The sequence below is a fragment of the Peromyscus maniculatus genome, chromosome 20 (genome assembly GCF_049852395.1).
Source record: "Peromyscus maniculatus bairdii isolate BWxNUB_F1_BW_parent chromosome 20, HU_Pman_BW_mat_3.1, whole genome shotgun sequence".
Classification (NCBI taxonomy): domain Eukaryota; kingdom Metazoa; phylum Chordata; class Mammalia; order Rodentia; family Cricetidae; genus Peromyscus; species Peromyscus maniculatus.
In genome coordinates, this window is record NC_134871.1 from 43,023,378 (window position 1) to 43,042,961 (window position 19,584).

The 19,584-nt window shown below is 39.8% G+C and overlaps 1 protein-coding gene across 29 annotated transcripts in view; it reads right to left on the reverse strand.

Moving 5' to 3' along the window:
- Positions 1–19,584, reverse strand: part of Ptk2 (protein tyrosine kinase 2) — a 221,218-nt gene that overhangs the window by 131,226 nt on the left and 70,408 nt on the right. For 26 of the 29 annotated variants that reach the window (XM_076556050.1, XM_076556043.1, XM_076556040.1 and 23 more), the window contains one exon: positions 9,232–9,458. The exons of the other annotated variants lie outside the window; for them this stretch is intronic. In XM_076556050.1, coding sequence (XP_076412165.1) covers positions 9,232–9,426 — 195 coding nt within the window. In that variant the 5' untranslated portion in view covers positions 9,427–9,458. The remainder of the gene's footprint in view (positions 1–9,231; positions 9,459–19,584) is intronic. 29 annotated transcript variants of the gene reach the window in all.

A 19,584-nucleotide genomic window follows, 5' to 3' on the forward strand; every position in this document is an offset into this window, starting at 1 on the left:
GAAAGCAAGCTTCTAGTCTTGGTGTTTTATGGAGCAGAAAATGAGTCTGGTCACATTTGGTTGTGCTGTCTGAAGAAACCCAAAATGACCTCAACCTGTGTTACAATAATAAAGTGTCCCACACTACAGCATCTTAACGAATCACAGTTCCAGTTTTCACTCTCCACGAATCAGTCAAAAGCAGCAGTCATACAGAAATTTTACTTTTTTTCCCACCTCTTTGCTTTTCATTACACTTCTATACACACATCATTTTCCTCATTCTACCAATTTCTCTGGGCAGTGACAGACACTATGAATATACATCACAAGTTCCTAACTATGCTGCTGAATGTGCATACTCAGTAACCCAATGAGTAAATCTGAAAACCAAAAACTTTGCTCTGGAGAACTCAAGTATTGTTGACAACTGCTTGTCAAGGAATGTGTTCTCAAGACACTGCACTGTTGCTTTGCAATGCTCCTATCACCACACAACACATACAAACACTGACACAGGTACTCTTGAAGACAGGAATCATGAAAAGTGGTTTTAGAAGGGAAAATCCAACCCAAAGAAGCTAAACACATCCATGAAAAATCAAGCAATAGATAATCCCACACCAACATACACCACAGAAGGACAACACAACACAACCACAAAAAATAACAGGAATTAACAATCACTGGTCATTAATATCCATCGATATCAATGGTCTCAACTCACCTATAAAAAGACACAGGCTAACAGAATGGATAAGAAAACCTGCCTGGACCTGCCTGGACTGAGTCTACCAGGTTGATCGCAGTCCTCGGGGGAGGACTTGTCCTGGAGGAGGTGGGAATGGGGGGTAGGCTGGGGGTAAGGGGAGTGGGTGGGAGCGGGGAGAATAGGGGAACCCATGGCTGATATGTAGAACTGAATGGTATTGTAAAATAAAATATATATATGAAAAAAAAAAGAGTATGCCACAGAAATTAGTTCACGTCAACTTTAACTTTGCATCATAGTTTTGTAGGCCTTTAGCCATTTAGTCCTATGAAATAAACCATACTTGGCTACTCTGAAACCTCCATTTCCCCATTTATGCCAGGATTCAAAACTATGAGTTTTTTTGGGCTAAATACTAATAATAGATATCTTAAAAGAATATTTAAAGTTGAAAATAAGACAATGTTTGTGTCGAACTTTTTCGAGAACATAGCACTGAATGCATGCAGTCCTTCACTACTAATGGACTGTTGTAGGTGAGAAAAGGAGGTAGAAATAGAAAACAGTGTGGTGATACTTTGTGCTCTAACAAAGCTTGCCTGACGATCAGAGTGTGGAGCTGGCCACTAGAGGCCAGGCGGTGGCGTCACACACCTTTAACCCCACACTTGGGATCTCATGGCTTTGATTGTAGGAATTGGGAGGCACACACATTTAATGCTAAATCCTAGCACTTGGGAGGAAGTGATATGGCTGGACAGACAAAGAAAGTGATAAGGGGGATGGAGTACAAAGCAGTACTCACTGAAAATCTTTCTATCTCCTGTTACTCATGGTGTACCACCAGCACAGGACAAAAGTAGCCCATCAAAAGCAAAACATCTTGTTAAGTACAATAAACTGTACTCGAACAAATAAACCAATCACTTCACACAGGATGTTAGAGACAATCCTCCAACCCACCTTAGCAACACATAAAACCAACCTTAAAATGACTGTTAGTGTGATGAACAAAGCTAAATATCAAAACTACCATGTACACACTGTCATAACTGTCATCTCCTTAATCATACATTAGTTACAATGCTCTCTTTTTTTGTCTTTATGATCCGGCTTGGTCTGGTGTGCTCATCAGTCTTTTAGGTATAAGACTGTTAGAAGCGATGACATCCCTTCCTGCATGCTTACTCTTTGCTGGATTAGCCCGTTGAAAATCTACAGCACCCACTCTCTATGTGTATTATACTAGGAACATGACTGGCAGCAGTAAAGTACAATTCTTACCCACAAAAGGTCTGAGTTTGACAACAGAAAGGCCTAAGAATACATGCAAACAAGCACTAACTGTTGTGTGGGAAAGGCTTCCCCATCTTCTCATGCTTATTTTCTAGGTTCTTTACTCGAGGAACTACCAAAAGCCCCTGTTAAGACTGCTCACTTTACTCACCTCATTCTACTGCTAGGATGGGCAGTGATCTCATCTCAATGTCCCTCCATCTTTCCTTCCACCCTCCTTCCTTATCCCACTCCCCCTGTTAGCTATCCCACAATAAGGATGTAGAGAGGTTGGGGATTTAGCTCAGTGGGAAAGTGCTTGCCTAGCAAGCCCAAGGCCCTGGGTTCGGTCCTCAGCTCTGGGGGGGGAAAAAAAAAAAGATGTAGAGCCTCAGATTCTTCAAAACCCGACCCAGGAGTCCATCTAAAAGTCCCTCTAAAGCAAAGAATGTACTTTATCTCTGGATGGTCCACAACCACAGCATTAGCTCCCTGCTGGTGCTGTAACAAATCACCACAAACTTAAGAGACATAAATGACACGAGTGTATTATGTTTTGGGTATTGGAGAAACCAAGTCTTTTTTAAAGAGTCTTGCTGGGCTAACTTCAGGTATTTACATTTAAGTCCCCAACTCACTATCTGTCTACCTGGAGAAATATCTGGGGCTTAGAATGAGGATCATCTTTAGAGACTAGCCTCTGTCTGCCAGAATCTCCCTGCCCAAGAACAGTGAAAGAGAATCCTTTGCTTCATGTTCTGCCACCTCACATTCTCCTTAGCACAGCTTTTCCTCTACTTTGTTCTTAACACTTTCTTTCTCACCTTCCTCTCCAGAAGAAAAAGTCTAAGACCCATGGAATCTTTTCAAGTTGGACTCACAGTAGTCAGCATTTAAACAAACATCCTATCTTGAACACATATGCACCTGCTCTTCTATCAGAGAGAATTATGCAGTGACAACTGGTAAAGTATCAGAGAGAACACCTAGCAAACACTGCAAACCTTCAACTGCTCACAGAAGACTTTCCAGGCTTGTGGTGAAACTCAGGGAACACGACCCAAAGAACCTTTCCCTTTGGCTCCATCATTTTTCACACAGCACAACTCTGCTCATAGAACACATTCCCCCCACCCCCACCCCTATCTCTACCCCCACATTCTGGCCACTGAAGTGTTTCCCATAACCAGAATGCTAATTTTAAAGTGGTCACCAAATGCTATGATCTAATGTTACGCTTTCTACCAAGAAGCAGACAATATTAAATAATTAGTGATCATCTAACCGTAAGCACCATTTAGCAAACTACACAAATTTACTTATTTACTTACTTATAATTACAGGTTCAAATAATACCAGCCATTCCCAAGTGGTTTGTGAAGCATACTAAACCCCAAATGTGATCTATGGATTTACAAAAGTTACATGTACCACTTATAAGTTTAATGTGCTTTGAATGTGACAGTAACAATACTCAATGGCTAAATGGTGTTTTCTCCTCGGGCTTCCCTTTGAAATCAAAAGAAGGCAAAGATCTGGTACACTCCAAGCCCACCCACCCACAACAGCGGGAGGCTATAGGAGGAGGTTTGTAGATCAACATAACTACTCACATTGTTTTCAAACAGAAACTACAAGGGAAGGAAGTTTCTGTGAGGAAGACTCAGCTCTGCATAGGCATGAACTGGCCAATGTCATCTTGGGCATGTAGAAAAGAAACCCCTTTTTGCTTAGCAAGACAAAAGTGATGCCTCCTTGGCCTTGCAAAGTCCTCTAGAGAAGTGCAGGTGTCTGCAGAAGCCATAAGAGAAAGTTGGATCCATTAGCTAGAGTTATATGTGGTTGTGAACCAATGGTCTTCTGCCAGAGCTGTACACTCTTAACCTCTAGGCCATCTATTTAGCCCTATGTTCTTTGAGTTTATTTTATTTTATTTTTATTTATGTATATTGTGTGAATTTGTGTGTATGTCAAGTACATGCAAGTGCCCATGGAGGCCAGAAGAGGGCACTGGAATCCTAGAAGCTGGATTCTGAAGCACAGCAAGGTCTTTAACAGTAACACACCTCTTTAGCCCTGTTCTTTGAAGTTTGAATGAAGCCAGACACTGGCTCTGCCTCCCTAACTATGAAAGTCCTGGATGGCATAATGTACTGGAAAGCAGTTTCATTACATTAAACAGTCTGATTTAGCCTAGCGACCTATCTAGCTTGGTCTTCTGGATACTGTACTATGGCTTCTAGGTCAGCACATACTGCTTCACTAGCTTCACACTGACAGAGATTCTGCTTTCCTTAAACTTCCCAAACCAACCTCTGCTGCTTGCAAACTGCTCAGAGGTGGCCTCTTCTCTCTCAACCTTCACAGAATCTGGATCGGGCTTTGTCTTGAGGGAATATTATGGTTGGTTTGAGCTTCTATCCAGGGCACTAGAATTTTCTCCTTATTAGTAATAAAGCTACACCACTGTCTTATCACTCTTGTATTAAATGGAAAAACTTTATCTCCAGAATTTTCCTTTGTATTTACAAAATTGCACTGTCTGGCTCAAGAGGTCTAGCTTTTGTACTAACTTGGTTTTCCATGTGCTTTTCTCACCAAGCTTAAGCATTTCTAGCTTTGGATTATAAATGACAAATAGAAGTTTTCATTTCACTTGTACCCCTGGAGACCACTGAAAGATGACTAGCTGGCATAATTTCAACAACATTACATCTCAGGGAACAGAGAGTCCAGAGAAGAGAGGCAGTATGTGACCAAGGTGAAGGAGGCACACACACACATAACTTATCTATTAAGTTTGCTTTCTTATACAGGTGTGGCTTGTAGATCCCCAAAACAATTTAAACAAACATCTGTCAGTGTTCTGTTTTGCGTGGATCCGTGGAAGAATTTTAGGCTTTAGCTAAAGCAGCAGGGTGAATCAGCTTCTGGTAAACTGACTACCTTTGCTTCGCAAAAGCCTAAGATTCATCCTAGAGTGAGCCTAATGCTTCCACCAAGAGCACCAAATGTTGTCTGTTTTGCCTGGGTCCTTGGAAGAAAAAGGGTCACTCTAGGATGAATTTAGGTTTAGAAAAAACATCAGGGGAAATCAGCCTCTGGTGAGCTGACTGCCTGTGGCTTTGCAAAAAGCCTTTTTACTGTTACCCAATATACACCTTTAGCAAGCAATTTCCACATATCAAAAACTCTTATCTGGAGTTATTTGAAGGAAACATTTACCTAAGCAATTTCAAGCCATGAGACTGGTTTTCCAGGTTCTCTCATAACTAAGTTATTTAAATTGTTTAAGGTTTAGGGTCCTTCAGGAAGGACTCATATAAGAATGAAACACTTCAAACAAAAGGTAAGAATCACAAAAGGTAGTTCAAAGCCTAGGTGCTAACACTCTGGAATTCAAATCAGATGCAGTATCTCTATGGGATCCCTTGCTAAACATCATAAATCAACAGAATTCATCACAACATATAAAATAGGAAAAAAAAAGTTAGAGTAGTGTGAGAATTACTGAATGAGATACAAAGAAATGATGAGCACACTTGCTACTGGGGAAAATGGTGCCAACCAATACTCCCTCCAGGGCTGACATGGCCTTTTTATATGCTTTTTGGCTTGTTTGTTTGGGGCCAGCATGACTACACAGAAAGCACAATAAATCAAAGTACTATGAAGGAAGGTACAGTCACCAGGACTATGGATCAAAATTTAGACCAAGGCTCAATACAGGACCGACTGGGTAGAGTAGAGCAAGATCATGACTAAACCCTTAAGAGAATGTGATGACTTGGGGATGAAAGATGGCTCAGCAGTTAAGAGCACTGGCTGCTTTTCTAGAGGAGCCAGGTTCAATTCTCGGCACTCACATGGCAACTCACAAATGTAACTACAGTTCCAAGGGATCTGACACCCTCACATAGACACAAATGCAAACAAAACATCAATGAACATAAAATATAATTACAAAACTGTGAAGTGGGAGTGGGATGGGGGCGAGGAGGAGAAATGCAGGGAGTGGGAACAGGGTTGGTATATAAAATTTAAAAAAAAAAAAACATTTTAAATTAAAAAAAAAGAAATTGTGAAGATTTAAGACAGATACAAAAGAAACTACATGGGTGGGCCATGGAGTAACAAGGCCCTGCCACAATCTTTTCTGGGCTCATTCTACTACATAAAGTTCTTCCAAGAAAGCCTGTACTATTAACTTTTCACATCCCTATTCCTCCATAGGCACTTGTGTGTCAGAATCCTGAGTGGATAGTTCATCTGGTATCAGTTTCTGAGGGACTAATGACTTCCTTAAGCACTCTAAAGACGCTATTGTGGAATTTTCCTCCATCTGGTGTTACAGAAGAAAACTGGGTAAATGATGTTTTTTCCTCTCAGTAAGAAATCTTGCCAGGCAGTGGTGGTGCACTAGGAAGGCAGAGGCAGGAAGATCTCTGTGAGTTCGAGGCCAGCCTGGTCTCCAAAGTAAGTTCCAGGAAAGGCGCAAAGCTACACAGAGAAACCCTGTCTCGAAAAAACAAAAGAAAGAAAGGAAAGAAATCTTTCTTGGGTTTGGAGGACTTGAAGTTTTCTTTGACACTATTCTAAACTATCACTACAATGTTCCTGGGTTACCAATTCTAATACTGCACAGCTTTGGTTAACGTTTACCACTCTGAACTGACCGAACATTTATCTATAGATTTGTACCAATATCTGCCTGAAGTTCTGAACGATGTATATGCTATCCACCAACAGGGGCTCCTGAGTTGTTTAAGGCTGACCAAAGCAGAGTGTCAGAAGTATTTAAAAATCATGGTTGGATACAAAGCTTGCACCTAACCTTGGTTAGCATTTGAGCACTCACACACATAGCAAATACCCATGTGCCCATCTCACAGATCATACCACTAGAAGACAAGAGACTTCCTCATACTGAGGTGCTACACATAACACTGGAGATGGTCTTCAAGATAGGGAAGACTACTCCAATATCTCCATATCCCTCCAACCCACATCATGCTCCTTTTAATAATTAATCCATCTACATAGTCCATCAACAGAATGATTATACAGAGGTAACAGAAAAGTATAACTCACAAAAGAATTTAGCTTTAAATCAAATCTATCTATTTGAATAAAATAGGAAAGGAATCTAAATTAACTAATTATGGCTAAAAGGAAAAAAGGAGAAGACTTATCTAAGCCAACCTTGTCATTAGAAATGTCTGTTCTCTAAGACTGAATACAGATAAAAGGAGAGTTGAGAAGAGGATTGTTTCTTCAACACCTCACCACAGCAAATGCCTCCTGGAAATCCACACTGACTCCATTTTCTGAAATCCTTTTACTACTTTCTCACACCTAACATTCAGAAACACTCTCTCCTTTGCCTTGCCTGTCTCCTCCATAAGTCTCTATCACTAGGTCCCCTTACAAACCCAGGGACCTTTGTAGTGCTAGCTTCTCCATTTAGGTACTGGGCCTACCTTTAAGCTTCCCAGCACCCAGTAAGCCTGCTGGAGAGTATTCTATACTATGCTACACCTCTGCCCTACAGATTCTATGCTGTAAAAGCAAAAGCTTCTAAAGGGGCCTTGCTAACCTTCTAGTATGCATAGGGATCCTCCTAGGGGGTAGGGTATGGTGATATTTTATTTGTACTAAAATGTGATTTTATTTGTATGTTAATAAAGTTGCCTGGGGGTCAGAGCTAATAGTAAGCCATAGCAGAGCTGGGCGTTCATGGTGCACGCCTTTAATCCCAGCACTTGGTAAACAGAGCTAGGTAGATATCTGTGTGGTCAAGGATACAGCCAGCATTGGAGACACATGCCTTTAATCTCAATACCAACCACAGAAGACCTGGAAGTCTGTACAGACAGGCAGTGACGAGGCGGTCATGTGGTTGGGTTTACAACCAATGAGAAGGCAGAACAGAAAGTCTATATAAAGACAAACACACAGGAAGTAGGTCTCTCTTGGCTGAAGAGGATCGCTGAAGCAGGAAGGGCAAGGCTCTTAGCTCTGACCTCTTGGGCTTTTATCTTTATTTATTAACATACAAATAAAATCACATTTCAGTACAAATAAAATATCACCATAGTGGGGCTAATGGGAAATCTATAGGTAGCTAGAATATCCTTGAACGGGACTAAATGATCCCAGCAGTCTCTTCTTCCTTTCTCTGCTTCCTCACTCAAGAGATACTCCTAACTATGTCATGTATGCTCCTACCCTGCCAGAAGGCTCAAAGCAACAGGACCACTTTCATTACTAGAATCTCAAAACTAGGAGCCAAAAATCAATCTTAACTGATTCAAAATTTCATTACAGTGATAGAAAACTGACTTTTATGGACCTTTTGCATTCCTACAACATAACACAGTGTTTTAAAACATTGCATATTCAGACGGGCGATGGTGGTGCACGCCTTTAATCCCAGCACTCGGGTGGCAGAGCCAGGTGGACCTCTGTGAGTTCCAGGCCAGCCTGGGCTACCAAGTGAGTTCCAGGAAAGGTGCAAAACTACACAGAGAGACCCTCTCTCGAAAAACCAAAGCACTGCATATTCAATGGTTTTTAAGGAAATTATTCTATCTGAAGATAAGGGAGCACTCCTAAATTTACAATTAAATTAAAAATTATTTTATTTTACTAGATCAGAAGTTATTTTAATTACATTGGTTCTCTGTATCTTCCCAGGGTTAAAAAAAATTAGGTGGGAAAACAAGTAAATTGCAGTACATAATTAAAAAGCGATTCAGTTACTATTTTCCTAAGAAAATAATAGTCATATATTGGCAATGTCCTACCTGCCAAATGCTGGGGAAGCAGACCCAAGGCCTCACGCTATTAGGCAAATGCTCTAACACTGACAACCTCTATCCCAAGCCCTTTGGGTGTATATCAAAAAGAAAAGGTTAACATGTCTGCAATATGGAAAGTACTAAGATGTTAAATAAAAACTATTTCATCTTTTTTTGCAGGGAAGGGGATTGTATGCCATTGAAACGTAACTGTTTAAAGATGTCATGAGCTGGGCAATGGTGGCACACACCTTTAATCCTAGCATTCGGGAGGCAGAGCCAGGCGGAGCTCTGTGAGTTCGAGGCCAGCCTGGTCTACAGAGTGAGATCCAAGACAGGAACCAAAACTACACAGAGAAACCCCATCTCGAAAAACTAAATAAAGATAGATAGATAGATAGATAGATAGATAGATAGATAGATAGATAGATAGATATAGATAAGCCATGAAAAAGACATACTTACCCTGACATCAGTAGCATCTCCATGCCTGATAATACTGGCCCAGGTGGTTGGCTCACTACTGCTTTCAAAATAATGAAAGACCTTTAATACTCGCTCCATTGCACCAGGGGACCGTTCCATGCCAGTACCCAGGTGAGACTTAGTACTTGAGCTTGGTGTATGATTCAAGTTTGGATCAAGATAAGCAGCTGCCATTCTTTTGCTAGATGCTAGGTATCTGTCATATTCTGTTGAGGGGGAGAAAAATGAAAGAGTTTTTTTTTTTTCAGTGTACAATGAGTAGCAATTACAATCTCACAATTATGTTAGCAACACTTTGTTCTAGTCTCTATTCTGCATCCCATGCACAAAGTACTTAAGGAGAATAGGGACTTAGCACCTGACACAATCACTGTGCTCTCTATACCCAGGGCCTGATATAAAAGCACCTTAAATGCCTGCTTAAAAAAATAAATAAATAAATTGGTTAAAGGACCAGGATTCCTATTTAACACTGTCAAAACTTCACTGACTGATTTAAAAATGATGTGACGTTAACACCTCTTCCATTTTTTTTTTTTAAACCTACTCTTCATTTGAAGGAATACATCACTGCAAAGGCAAACGTACCAGTTTGCTGCCTACTTTTCAGGAACTTACATCAAAGTTTTTTCTTTTCTTCAAATAAAACTCTAGACTTTATACGGACTAAATATGAGCAACTGAAAACAGTAAAACAAGGTAGGGCTAAGGAGATAGCTCAGTGGGTAAGAACACCTGCTCTGAAGTCAGTACCTGAGTTCAAAAATCTAGCACCCAAGTAACAAGCTAGGCAGAGCTTTACATGCGTGAAACCCTAGAATTGGAAAGCAGAGACATGCAGATTCTCAGTACTCACTGGCTGGCCAAAGGGTCTCTCTCAGCTTCTGAGCAGTAAGATAACTTCTCTCAAGACAATAAGGTATAAAACAAGAGACAAAGACACCTGCTACCCTGCTCTGGCCTCTGTGTACCATGTACACAAACACCTACAGCCATATTGTTCAGATATGGTATAGCTTCCATGTGATTTCTAACTGAAAATGAACTTCCTGTTCCTCTAGTTATTACAATCTTCCTGACCCCTCTTCCAAATGTTCCCTGGGCTTTAGGTGTAGAAGCTGTGTTGTAGATGTACCTGTTTTTTGGGGTCCCATCCATAAACAAAGAACTATAGGCAATTAGTGACTGCTGAGCAAGGGAAATTTAACTAATACAAAACAGTCAGCCCAAAAATCATATATAAACAGACTCAGCAAATTGTATTTATATACTTTATATAACTCTTTTAAGTCGTGAGAAATTCACTTTTTAGAAAAGATACTACCTGTGTTAGCAAGAATACAGAACACAGCACAATCAACACGAAAGCAGTCTAACAGGTCCTCAAATGGCTAAACAGAATCACTATATGATCCCAAAATTTCACCACCCAGTGTACTTCCAAGAAACTGAAAACACACATCCAATACTTGGTCATGAATGTTTGAGAAAACATTGTCTATAACAGACACAGCGTTCAAGTGATCCAAACCTCAAAACCTTCCCCTAGTGACACTTCTCCACCAAAGCCATACCTACTCCAGCAAGACCACGCCTCCTAATCCTTCTCAAGTAATGCTACTCCCAAGTGACTAAGCATTCAAATATATGAGAATATGGGGGCAATTCTTATTCAAACAATCACAATCCCTGTACTAATGACTTCCAGGACATACTGTTAAGACCAAAATCAAAATATAAATGATGGCTGGGGGATACTCTTTGTATAAAAGAAAAAGAAAACATCAATGTATTTGCTCCTAAATGCAAAAAAAGAAACTGACAAGTTGAAGCTGGAGACTAGTGAGATTGGACACACATGGACTACATAGAGCAAAGAAAGAAAGAATTAATAAAAATATTACTATAGAAAACTAAGCAGGGGCTGGAGGGATGGCTCAGCAGTTAAGAGCACTGGCTGCACTTCCTAGCATCTACATGGCAGTTCACAATTGTGTAACTCCAATTCCAAAGGATGTGACACCCTCACAGACATACAAAACATCAATGCTCATAAAACAAAAATAAATAAATCATTAAAAACAACTCTAAGCAAACAAATAATTTGAATGAATAAATTCTACAAAAAAAATAGATTTACAATGAAAATTCTTCCCAAAAAAGGATATTTGAATTCTTCAATAAGTACAAAAAATTAAGCCAGGCAGTGGTGGTGCATGCCTTTAATCCCAGCACTCGGGAGGCAGAGGCAGGCGGAGCTCTGTGAGTTGGTGAGTTCAAGGCCAGCCTGGTCTACAGAGTGAGAACCAGGACAGGCACCAAAACTACACAGAGAAATCCTGTTTTGAAAAAAAAAGAAAAAAGAAAAAAAATTAATTAATTAATTAATCTTACAGATATACAATAGAGAACATCTGAAATATTTATGAGACTCACAAAACAATGATACAACAGAGCATGTTGGTATACATCTTTAATCCTGGCACTGCAGGGACAGAAACAAGGAGATACATTTGTTAAGTTTGAGGCTAGCCATCTACATAGAGAGTTCAAGAACAGCCAGAGCTACATAGAGACCCTGCATCAAAAATAAGCAAATAAATATCAAACAAACAAAAACAATATACCAAAACTTGACAAGGAAGACTACAAGCCAATCTTTCCTAAAAGAATAGAGATTATAATAAGTTATTAGGAAATTTTATCTAACAGTACTTTAAAGGGATGCATCATGGTCAATGGGAATAAGGGTATCATACATTCAATTTTTTTTCAGGGTCCCCTAAAGAGGTTATCACCACCACTCCCCAACAGCAGAAAGTAATTTTAAAAACACAACATCCATTATTTCCAAGAGGTGGGGCGAGTGGTTTTTGGCTGTTCAGTGGGTTATGGATAATTGTTGTTGTTGAGGGTGATTCGTTACAAGTTGTTATTGGTAATGGTCAGGAAAAAGGCTGAACAAAGGAGATTAGATTCAGGGTTCTTGTTTTGAAAAGAAAAAAGGGGAATATAGAAGTGATAGGATAAAAGGGTAGATTATTGAGTCTATCCTGAAAAGAAAAAAGGTAGATATAGATATAATAGAATAAAAGGACAGACTTATTAAATCTACTCTAAAAAGAAAAAGAAGGGATATAGATCTGACAGGATGAAAGAGTAGATTATTGAATATAGGAGGATATAGAGATGATAAGATTAAAGGGTAGATTAATGAACCTACTTTTAAAGAACAACTTGTTTAAAATGTTTTACATTGGTATAGATTTTAGTTTATGTTTAAAATGTTTTACATTGGTATAAATTTTAGTTTATTGATACAAACTTGAAGTTAATTTTGTTATACTGTATATATATATATTTCTATTCTTGTTTGAGGTATTATGTTTATGTAACTCATTTAAAATTGTAATGGATAATCAAAAATAGATTAATAGTCATCTATGATAATCATATTTGTAGCCATGTTAGTTAAGTCTTCTAGGTATACATAGATATATTTCAGATAGATAGGTAATCTTCAAACACTTCATAGACCTAGAGAATACGGCATTTAAATAACTTAGAATTCTGTTGACGTGAGACACAATTGCTCCTGCCTGTACCAATTTGATCCGGAGAGAATGTTGGGCTTCTAAGACATTTCCATTTAAAAGTTTGTCTTCTTGGTACAAAATGGCCTACTCGGCAAAGAACTGCCCTTGCCTTGACTGCTGACAGTACGAATACAATGCTGTCCTTTCTGAATAAGCGGGACACAAGGAAAGCGACCACTGACCACAGGGTAAGATGGTCTTTCAGAATTCCTGCTTCTAAAAATGGTCTGTCAGATACTCTAGGCCTATAGCCAATTTGAATGCACCAACAATGCTGAGAAACATTAGGTGACTGTCCAGGCTGCCAGCTGTCTTGGTCTACTCTTGCACGATTCCCGAAAGTTGTTTGCATCCATCTACCATTTCTCAGGTACCATTATGTTCCTTCTCAGGTCTTTGATGTGGTTAAAGACTAGATAGTTATAATTTCCTCAGTTATGATAAAAGATAAGTTAAATATAAAACCTTAAACTCACAAATATAAGATAGACAGGACATCTTCTTTAATGTTGTAACTGTAATTCTTGCTCGATAATTATTTTGTTATATGTAATTTTACCATGTTAAAGTTAAAACCTTCCTTTTTAAAAAAAGAAGAAAAGGGGAAGTGCTGTGGATATCACTCTATATAAATAAAGCACTGATGGCCAGTGACCAGACAGGAAGTATAGGTGGGACAAGGAGAGAGGAGAATTGGGGAAACAGGAAGAAGGAGGGAGAGACACTGCAGCCACCGCCAGGACAAGCAACATGTAAAGACGTGGGTAAGCCACCAGCCACGTGGCAAGGTATAGATTTATAAAAATGGGTTAATTTAAGATAAAAGAACAGTTAGCAAGCAGCCTGCCACGGCCATACAGTTTATAAGTATTATAAGTGTCTGAGTGATTATCTTATATGTGGACTGTGGGACTGCAGGGTTTGGTGGAACCTGGAGAGAAGCCCTCCAGCAACAATTGAATCTACTTTTTTTTTTTTTTTTTTTTTTTTGGTTTTTTCGAGACAGGGTTTCTCTGTGTAGCTTTGCACCTTTCCTGGAGCTCACTTGGTAGTCCAGGATGGCCTCGAACTCACAGAGATCCGCCTGCCTCTGCCTCCCAAGTGCTGGGATTAAAGGCGTGCGCCACCACGCCCGGCTCTGAATCTACTTTTAAACCATAAAAGCAACTACTAGTTTTAAATATTTTTACTTGGATATTTACTTTAAATATTTGCTTGGATTTTTGTATATTGATATAAATTTGAGGTTTTTTGGTTAGAACATACTGTACATACATTTCTAGTCTTGTTCAAGGTAATGTACCTATATAGCTCATTTAACAATGTAATGCAAATTCCTAGTCCTTGAAAGTTATTGTTACAAACTATTTAGGATAATAAAGAAATTCAGGTTAGTAGTTACTCACCTATTACAATCAAACTTATAGTAATATTAGATACGTTTTCTAGGTCAAACAGACATATTTTAGGTAGAAAGGTGGTCTTCAAACACTTCAGAGACCTACAGAATATGGCATTTAAGATATTTTAATAACACTGATTCTTTTTTTTAAATGACAATGAAACATGTCTGCTCCTGGCAGCACCAGTCTACTTCAGAGAAGATGATGGGCATCAAAGAAACTCCACATGGAGTTTACTTTCTTTGTGGCAAAAGGTAGCCACTGGGCAAGAAAGTGCCCTTGCCTCAACTGCTGGCAGTATGCGGTCCAAATTAGACAAGCAGGACACAAAAGAAAGTGACTGCCAAATTTTGCCAAGACAAGGTAAGACAGCCCTTCAGAATATCCTGCTTCACAGAAAAGTCTGTCAGATAATTCTAGGCCTGTATGCTGAAGATGGATGCCCCAATATTACAGAGGAACTTTGGATGACTGTCCAGGCAGCCAGATGCTTCTGTTATTTCTCATATTTTTTGGAAATTGCTTGTTTGCACTTCCTGCTTACTCAGGTAATATTATTTCCTTCTCGGGTCTCTGATCGAGTTAAGGACTAGACATTTATAGTTTTCCTTGTCCTTGTTAACAAATTCAGATAAGAGACTCACTAAAGAAGTGTAAGTGTATAGGGTTGAGAGACATCAAAAGGTAGTTTTGGATTGGTAATGGAAACTAGGTACAACCAAGGTAGGATAGATAATGGAGTATCTGAATTTGTCAAATGCTAATGGACTAGACATTGTTAATGCAATGATTGCCCGTGTGTATTTGTATACAGTTATTGTACTTATTGTATATAGTTTTTCTGTGTTAGGTATAACCTCTTTATTTTAGACAAAAAAAAGGGGAAATGTAATATTTGTGTTCTGACAAATAAAGCTTGTCTGAAAATCAGAGGGTGAAGCTAGCCACTAGTTAACTGTAGAGGTCTGGAGGTCTGAACAGACAGGAGACAGGAAGTGATATGGCTGGGTAGAGAGAGAAAGTGATAAGGTGGGGTGAAGACAGGAGTCGGGCCCTTTTTGGTCTAAGGAGCCAGAGAGGTAAGAGGTGACTGTGCCTGCTCCTTTGCTTCTCTGATCTTTCGCTTTTACCCCAATATCTGACTCCGGGTTTTTATTATTAAGATTAATTAGGATCATGCTTCATTCTAGTATATTTGTCTATTAGCTAGCTCAATCCCTGGAATTCCTAAAACTTGACTCTCTATCACACCTTTTCCCTTTGTACTGATTATGAGCTATCAAATAGCATCAAATTATGAGGTCAAGCTCCTAGCAATAAGGTAAGACACAGTAGAGTAAAAACTAAGTGAACTTCCTGCTCTGGTATGTGCTTGGTATCCCTATTTAAGTTAGAAAAAACTGCCTTACTGGGTTACTTTCACTTTGTCAGTTCTTCCTTATTCTTTTTAACACTATGGGACCTTGTCTGCAAAAGTAAGAGAAAGACTAAGGAAGAAAACGTACACTGATCTCTGACCTCCACACACACAGTACACATATATGTATACCATACACACTGGCCTGGATGGGAAACTCAAAGAAAGCTGCTAGAACTGATAAATGAGTTTAGAAAGGCTCCTGGATCCCTAAGTGAATTTTTGATCATTCTAGCTTTCTCTTTCCTCCCTACATTAGACCACTAAGGAGTTCTAAGTAAGGCATGGTATCACTTGGTGGTGGTGATGCATACATACAGTCCCAACTGCTTAGGATAATGGGAATCACTTGAGCACCCAAGTTTAAGGTCAACCAGAATAAGACAGCAGATCCCATTTTTGAGAAAATGTGTTGAGAGAGACCATTAGTAGGTATCAGGAAATATCACACACGCCAAGGGGGAAAAAGGAAGGCTAAAAGGATGAAACTCCAAATATATACCTCTGTGTCCCTAACTTGCTGGCCAAGCCCAGCACTGACTTCAAAAAAGCCAGGCATTAGATAGATAGATAGATAGATAGATAGATAGATAGATAGATAGATAGATAGATAGATAGGTGAGTGAGTGAGATAATGCTCTATTGCAGCATTACCAGGAGAAGCCACTTTCCATGATAGAATGTGACTCTGTCTCAAGGTAACACTTGACAAAATTGAAAAGAAATTTTAAAGTTTTTCAAAGAGGAAATCAAAACTTGACAAAATTGTATTTGTGCTATAAGCTGCCAAACAGGCACTTCTACCATCAGACTTTCCAGGCAGTCTGTTGGTGACATTCCTACGTCTATCTGTAGGTTTGTTTTTCTGCTAGCATACAGACTTCTCAGATCCTGACCTCTTGGGGCACTTTCATGGATAGCTCCAGGCAAAGTCTCAGTTACAGGAGTTCTAAGTCCATTTCTCCCAACAGACAGACCCCTCTGCCTTTTTTGTGTGGTTCTGCATTTGTTTCTGACCCTCTGCTAAAATTAAAGTGGGGATACCAATTCTCTGAACGTCTCTAGTGAAAAAGATCTCCACCTTCCCTCCACAAAACTATGGTCTTTTACAGGGTGTGTCCTTCCTGGTCTTTTACAGGTGTATCCTCCTGAATATGCTGGCAAGTCTCCCCTTTAAGCACTTCTCTGTATTAACCAGCCACAGGAATCAGTTACTTTTATACACTGCAAAAACATCTTCAAAAGCTTTCTCAAGGGCTGGAGACTTGGCTCAGAAATTAAGAGAACTTGCTCTTGCAAAAGGACCCAGGTTCCCAGTACCCACATGGTAGCTCACAATGGTCTGTAACTCCAGTTTCAGGGGGTACAACACCCTCTTCTGACCTCTGCTGATACCAGACATGCACCTGGTACACAGACATACACGGAAGCAAAACATTCATACACATAAAATAAATGAATCTAAAAAGAAAAGAAATATTAAAGTTTCTCAAAGAGGAAATCAAAACTTGAAATTAGGTTTGCACTTAGTACTCTCAAACTATTTGTGATAAAGGACCAAGATGTGTTTTTAATTTTAAACCTGTCAAAAACCATTGCATTGTTGTTGTTGTTGTTGTTGTTGTTGTTGTTGTTGGTGGTGGTGGTGGTGGTGGTGGTGGTGGTGGTGGTGGTAAAAGCTGAACTTACAGCCTCACACAGGTGAGCATGCCAAGCAAGCACTCTACTCTCCACTCCAGAACAATACTTTTACAAAATACAATAAAGAAGAATGTCTAGAAAAGTGAACTTAAGCTGGGCGGTGGTGGCGCACGCCTTTAATCCCAGCACTCAGGAGGCAGAGGCAGGTGGCTCTCTGTGAGTTCGAGGCCAGCCTGGGCTACAGAGTGAGTTCCAGGACAGGCTCCAAAGCTACACAGAGAAACCATCTTGAAAAACAAACAGAGAGAGAGAGAGAGAGAGAGAGAGGGAGGGAGGGAGGGAGGGAGGGAGGGAGGGAGGGAGGGAGGGAGGGAGGGAGGGAGGGAGGGAAGGAAGGAAGGAAGGAAGGAAGGAAGGAAGGAAGGAAGGAAGGAAGGAAGGAAGGAAGGAAGGAAGGAAGGAAGGAAGGAAGGAAGGGTGCAAAATCTGTGAACTGGCCACTGTGGTAGTGTATGCAGCCTGTTGCTTGTATGGGATTTCCTCAGGGGCCTTGCAGACAACTTTCTGATTGATATTCTCACGTTTCACCTAACACTGTACACCTAGTATACAGGTCAGTTTCACCCCAGGCAGCCGTAAACTTTCTTTGCTCACCATGCCTGTGTCACCTGGGTCTGCTGACCACAGCACATATCAAGGGCTATGATTCCCTATGCCTCAGCAAAGGCCCAGCTGCAATGTATTATGGCATGGCCAGCAACCGCACTGATTCATTCATCTTGTCTCTTACAGGCAAAGGAATAGGCCACACCTTCCAACAGACTAATTCTAACAATATTTACTAAGTCACTAATACACAGAAGGCAAGTGAGCTGCATTTGTGTATGTGGTACTATAGAGTGTAACCAGGGCATTGAACATCAACAGAAGGTCTACACCTAATCCAAATAATTAATTAAAAGTAAAAATGAAGCAAAACCAGATACACCCAAAAGAGTTTCAATCTAGTTGGGAGAAAAACACAAAAGCCTACTGAGTACTATAGAAACAATTATACTTAAGGAGTCAAGTGTCATGAGGAAAGTTGGAGAGGTAGCTGGGGATCCAGTACTTAGGAAACCGATTCAATCCTTTGGTAACACAAAAGCATAGTTGAGGAACATTTCCCCATTTGTTTTTAGAAACATCAATACTTTGATAATGACAATCTGATTAAATGACCACAAGAAGAAGTTAGAAACTGCTATCCTTCATAAATAGACACAAATAATCTAAATAACATGCAAATATACTGAACACTACAGCATAAATAAGGAATAGTACATCATGTTTGAGATAGAATTTATTCTCAGGAATGCAAAGTTGGTATCTTAGTCACTGTTCTATTACTGTGAAAAGACACCATGACCAAGGCAACTCTTATAAAAGAAAGCATTTAATTGGGGGTGTTCTTACAGTTATCATCATGACAAGGATCACAGCAGCACACAGGCAAGCATGGTGCCAGAGAAAGGGCTTTATATTCTGATCCACAGGCAGCTGGCAGAGAAAGAGACATTCCTCCTCCAACAAGATCATACCTCTTAATCCTACCCATTCATCCACTCGCTGGGAACCAGGCATTCAAATATATGGAGACTGTCTCATTCAAACAACCACATTCCATTTCCTGCCACCAACCCCATAGACTTGTAGCCATATCATGATGCAAAATGCATTAAATCCAGCTTCAAAAGTCCCCATAGTATACCAGTCTCAACAATGTTAAAAGTCCATAGTCTCTTCTGATACATAAGGAAACCTCTTAACTGTAAAAATCAAAACCAAAAAGCAGATTACATACTTAAAACATACAATGGGATAGAATATACATTACATTCTAAAAGGGAGGAAAGGAAGCATAGTTGAGGAAATACTGGACCAAAACCCAGCAGGACAAACTTCAAACTCTGCATGTCCATGTCTTATGTCAAAGCACTCTTCAGATCTTCCTATTCCTTTCAGCTTTCCTTTCCTTGACTCTGAAGCCAGAAGCACGTGGCCAAGGCTGCCAAGTTCTTTGGCTTGCTGGGGCTGGAACCTGGGCAAGCTTCAATTACATTTGAATCAGTTTTCTGTTGTTGATAGTTTTCTCCCCTGTTTAAGCTTTCCTTTAATTCCTTTTCACAAGCTGGAAGCATAGCTGGGACTTGCTCTAAGGTCATCACCCCCTTTATTCCATTTAGTATTAGATTTTTCTTTAAACTTTTTATCTCCTTGAACATAGGAATTTCTG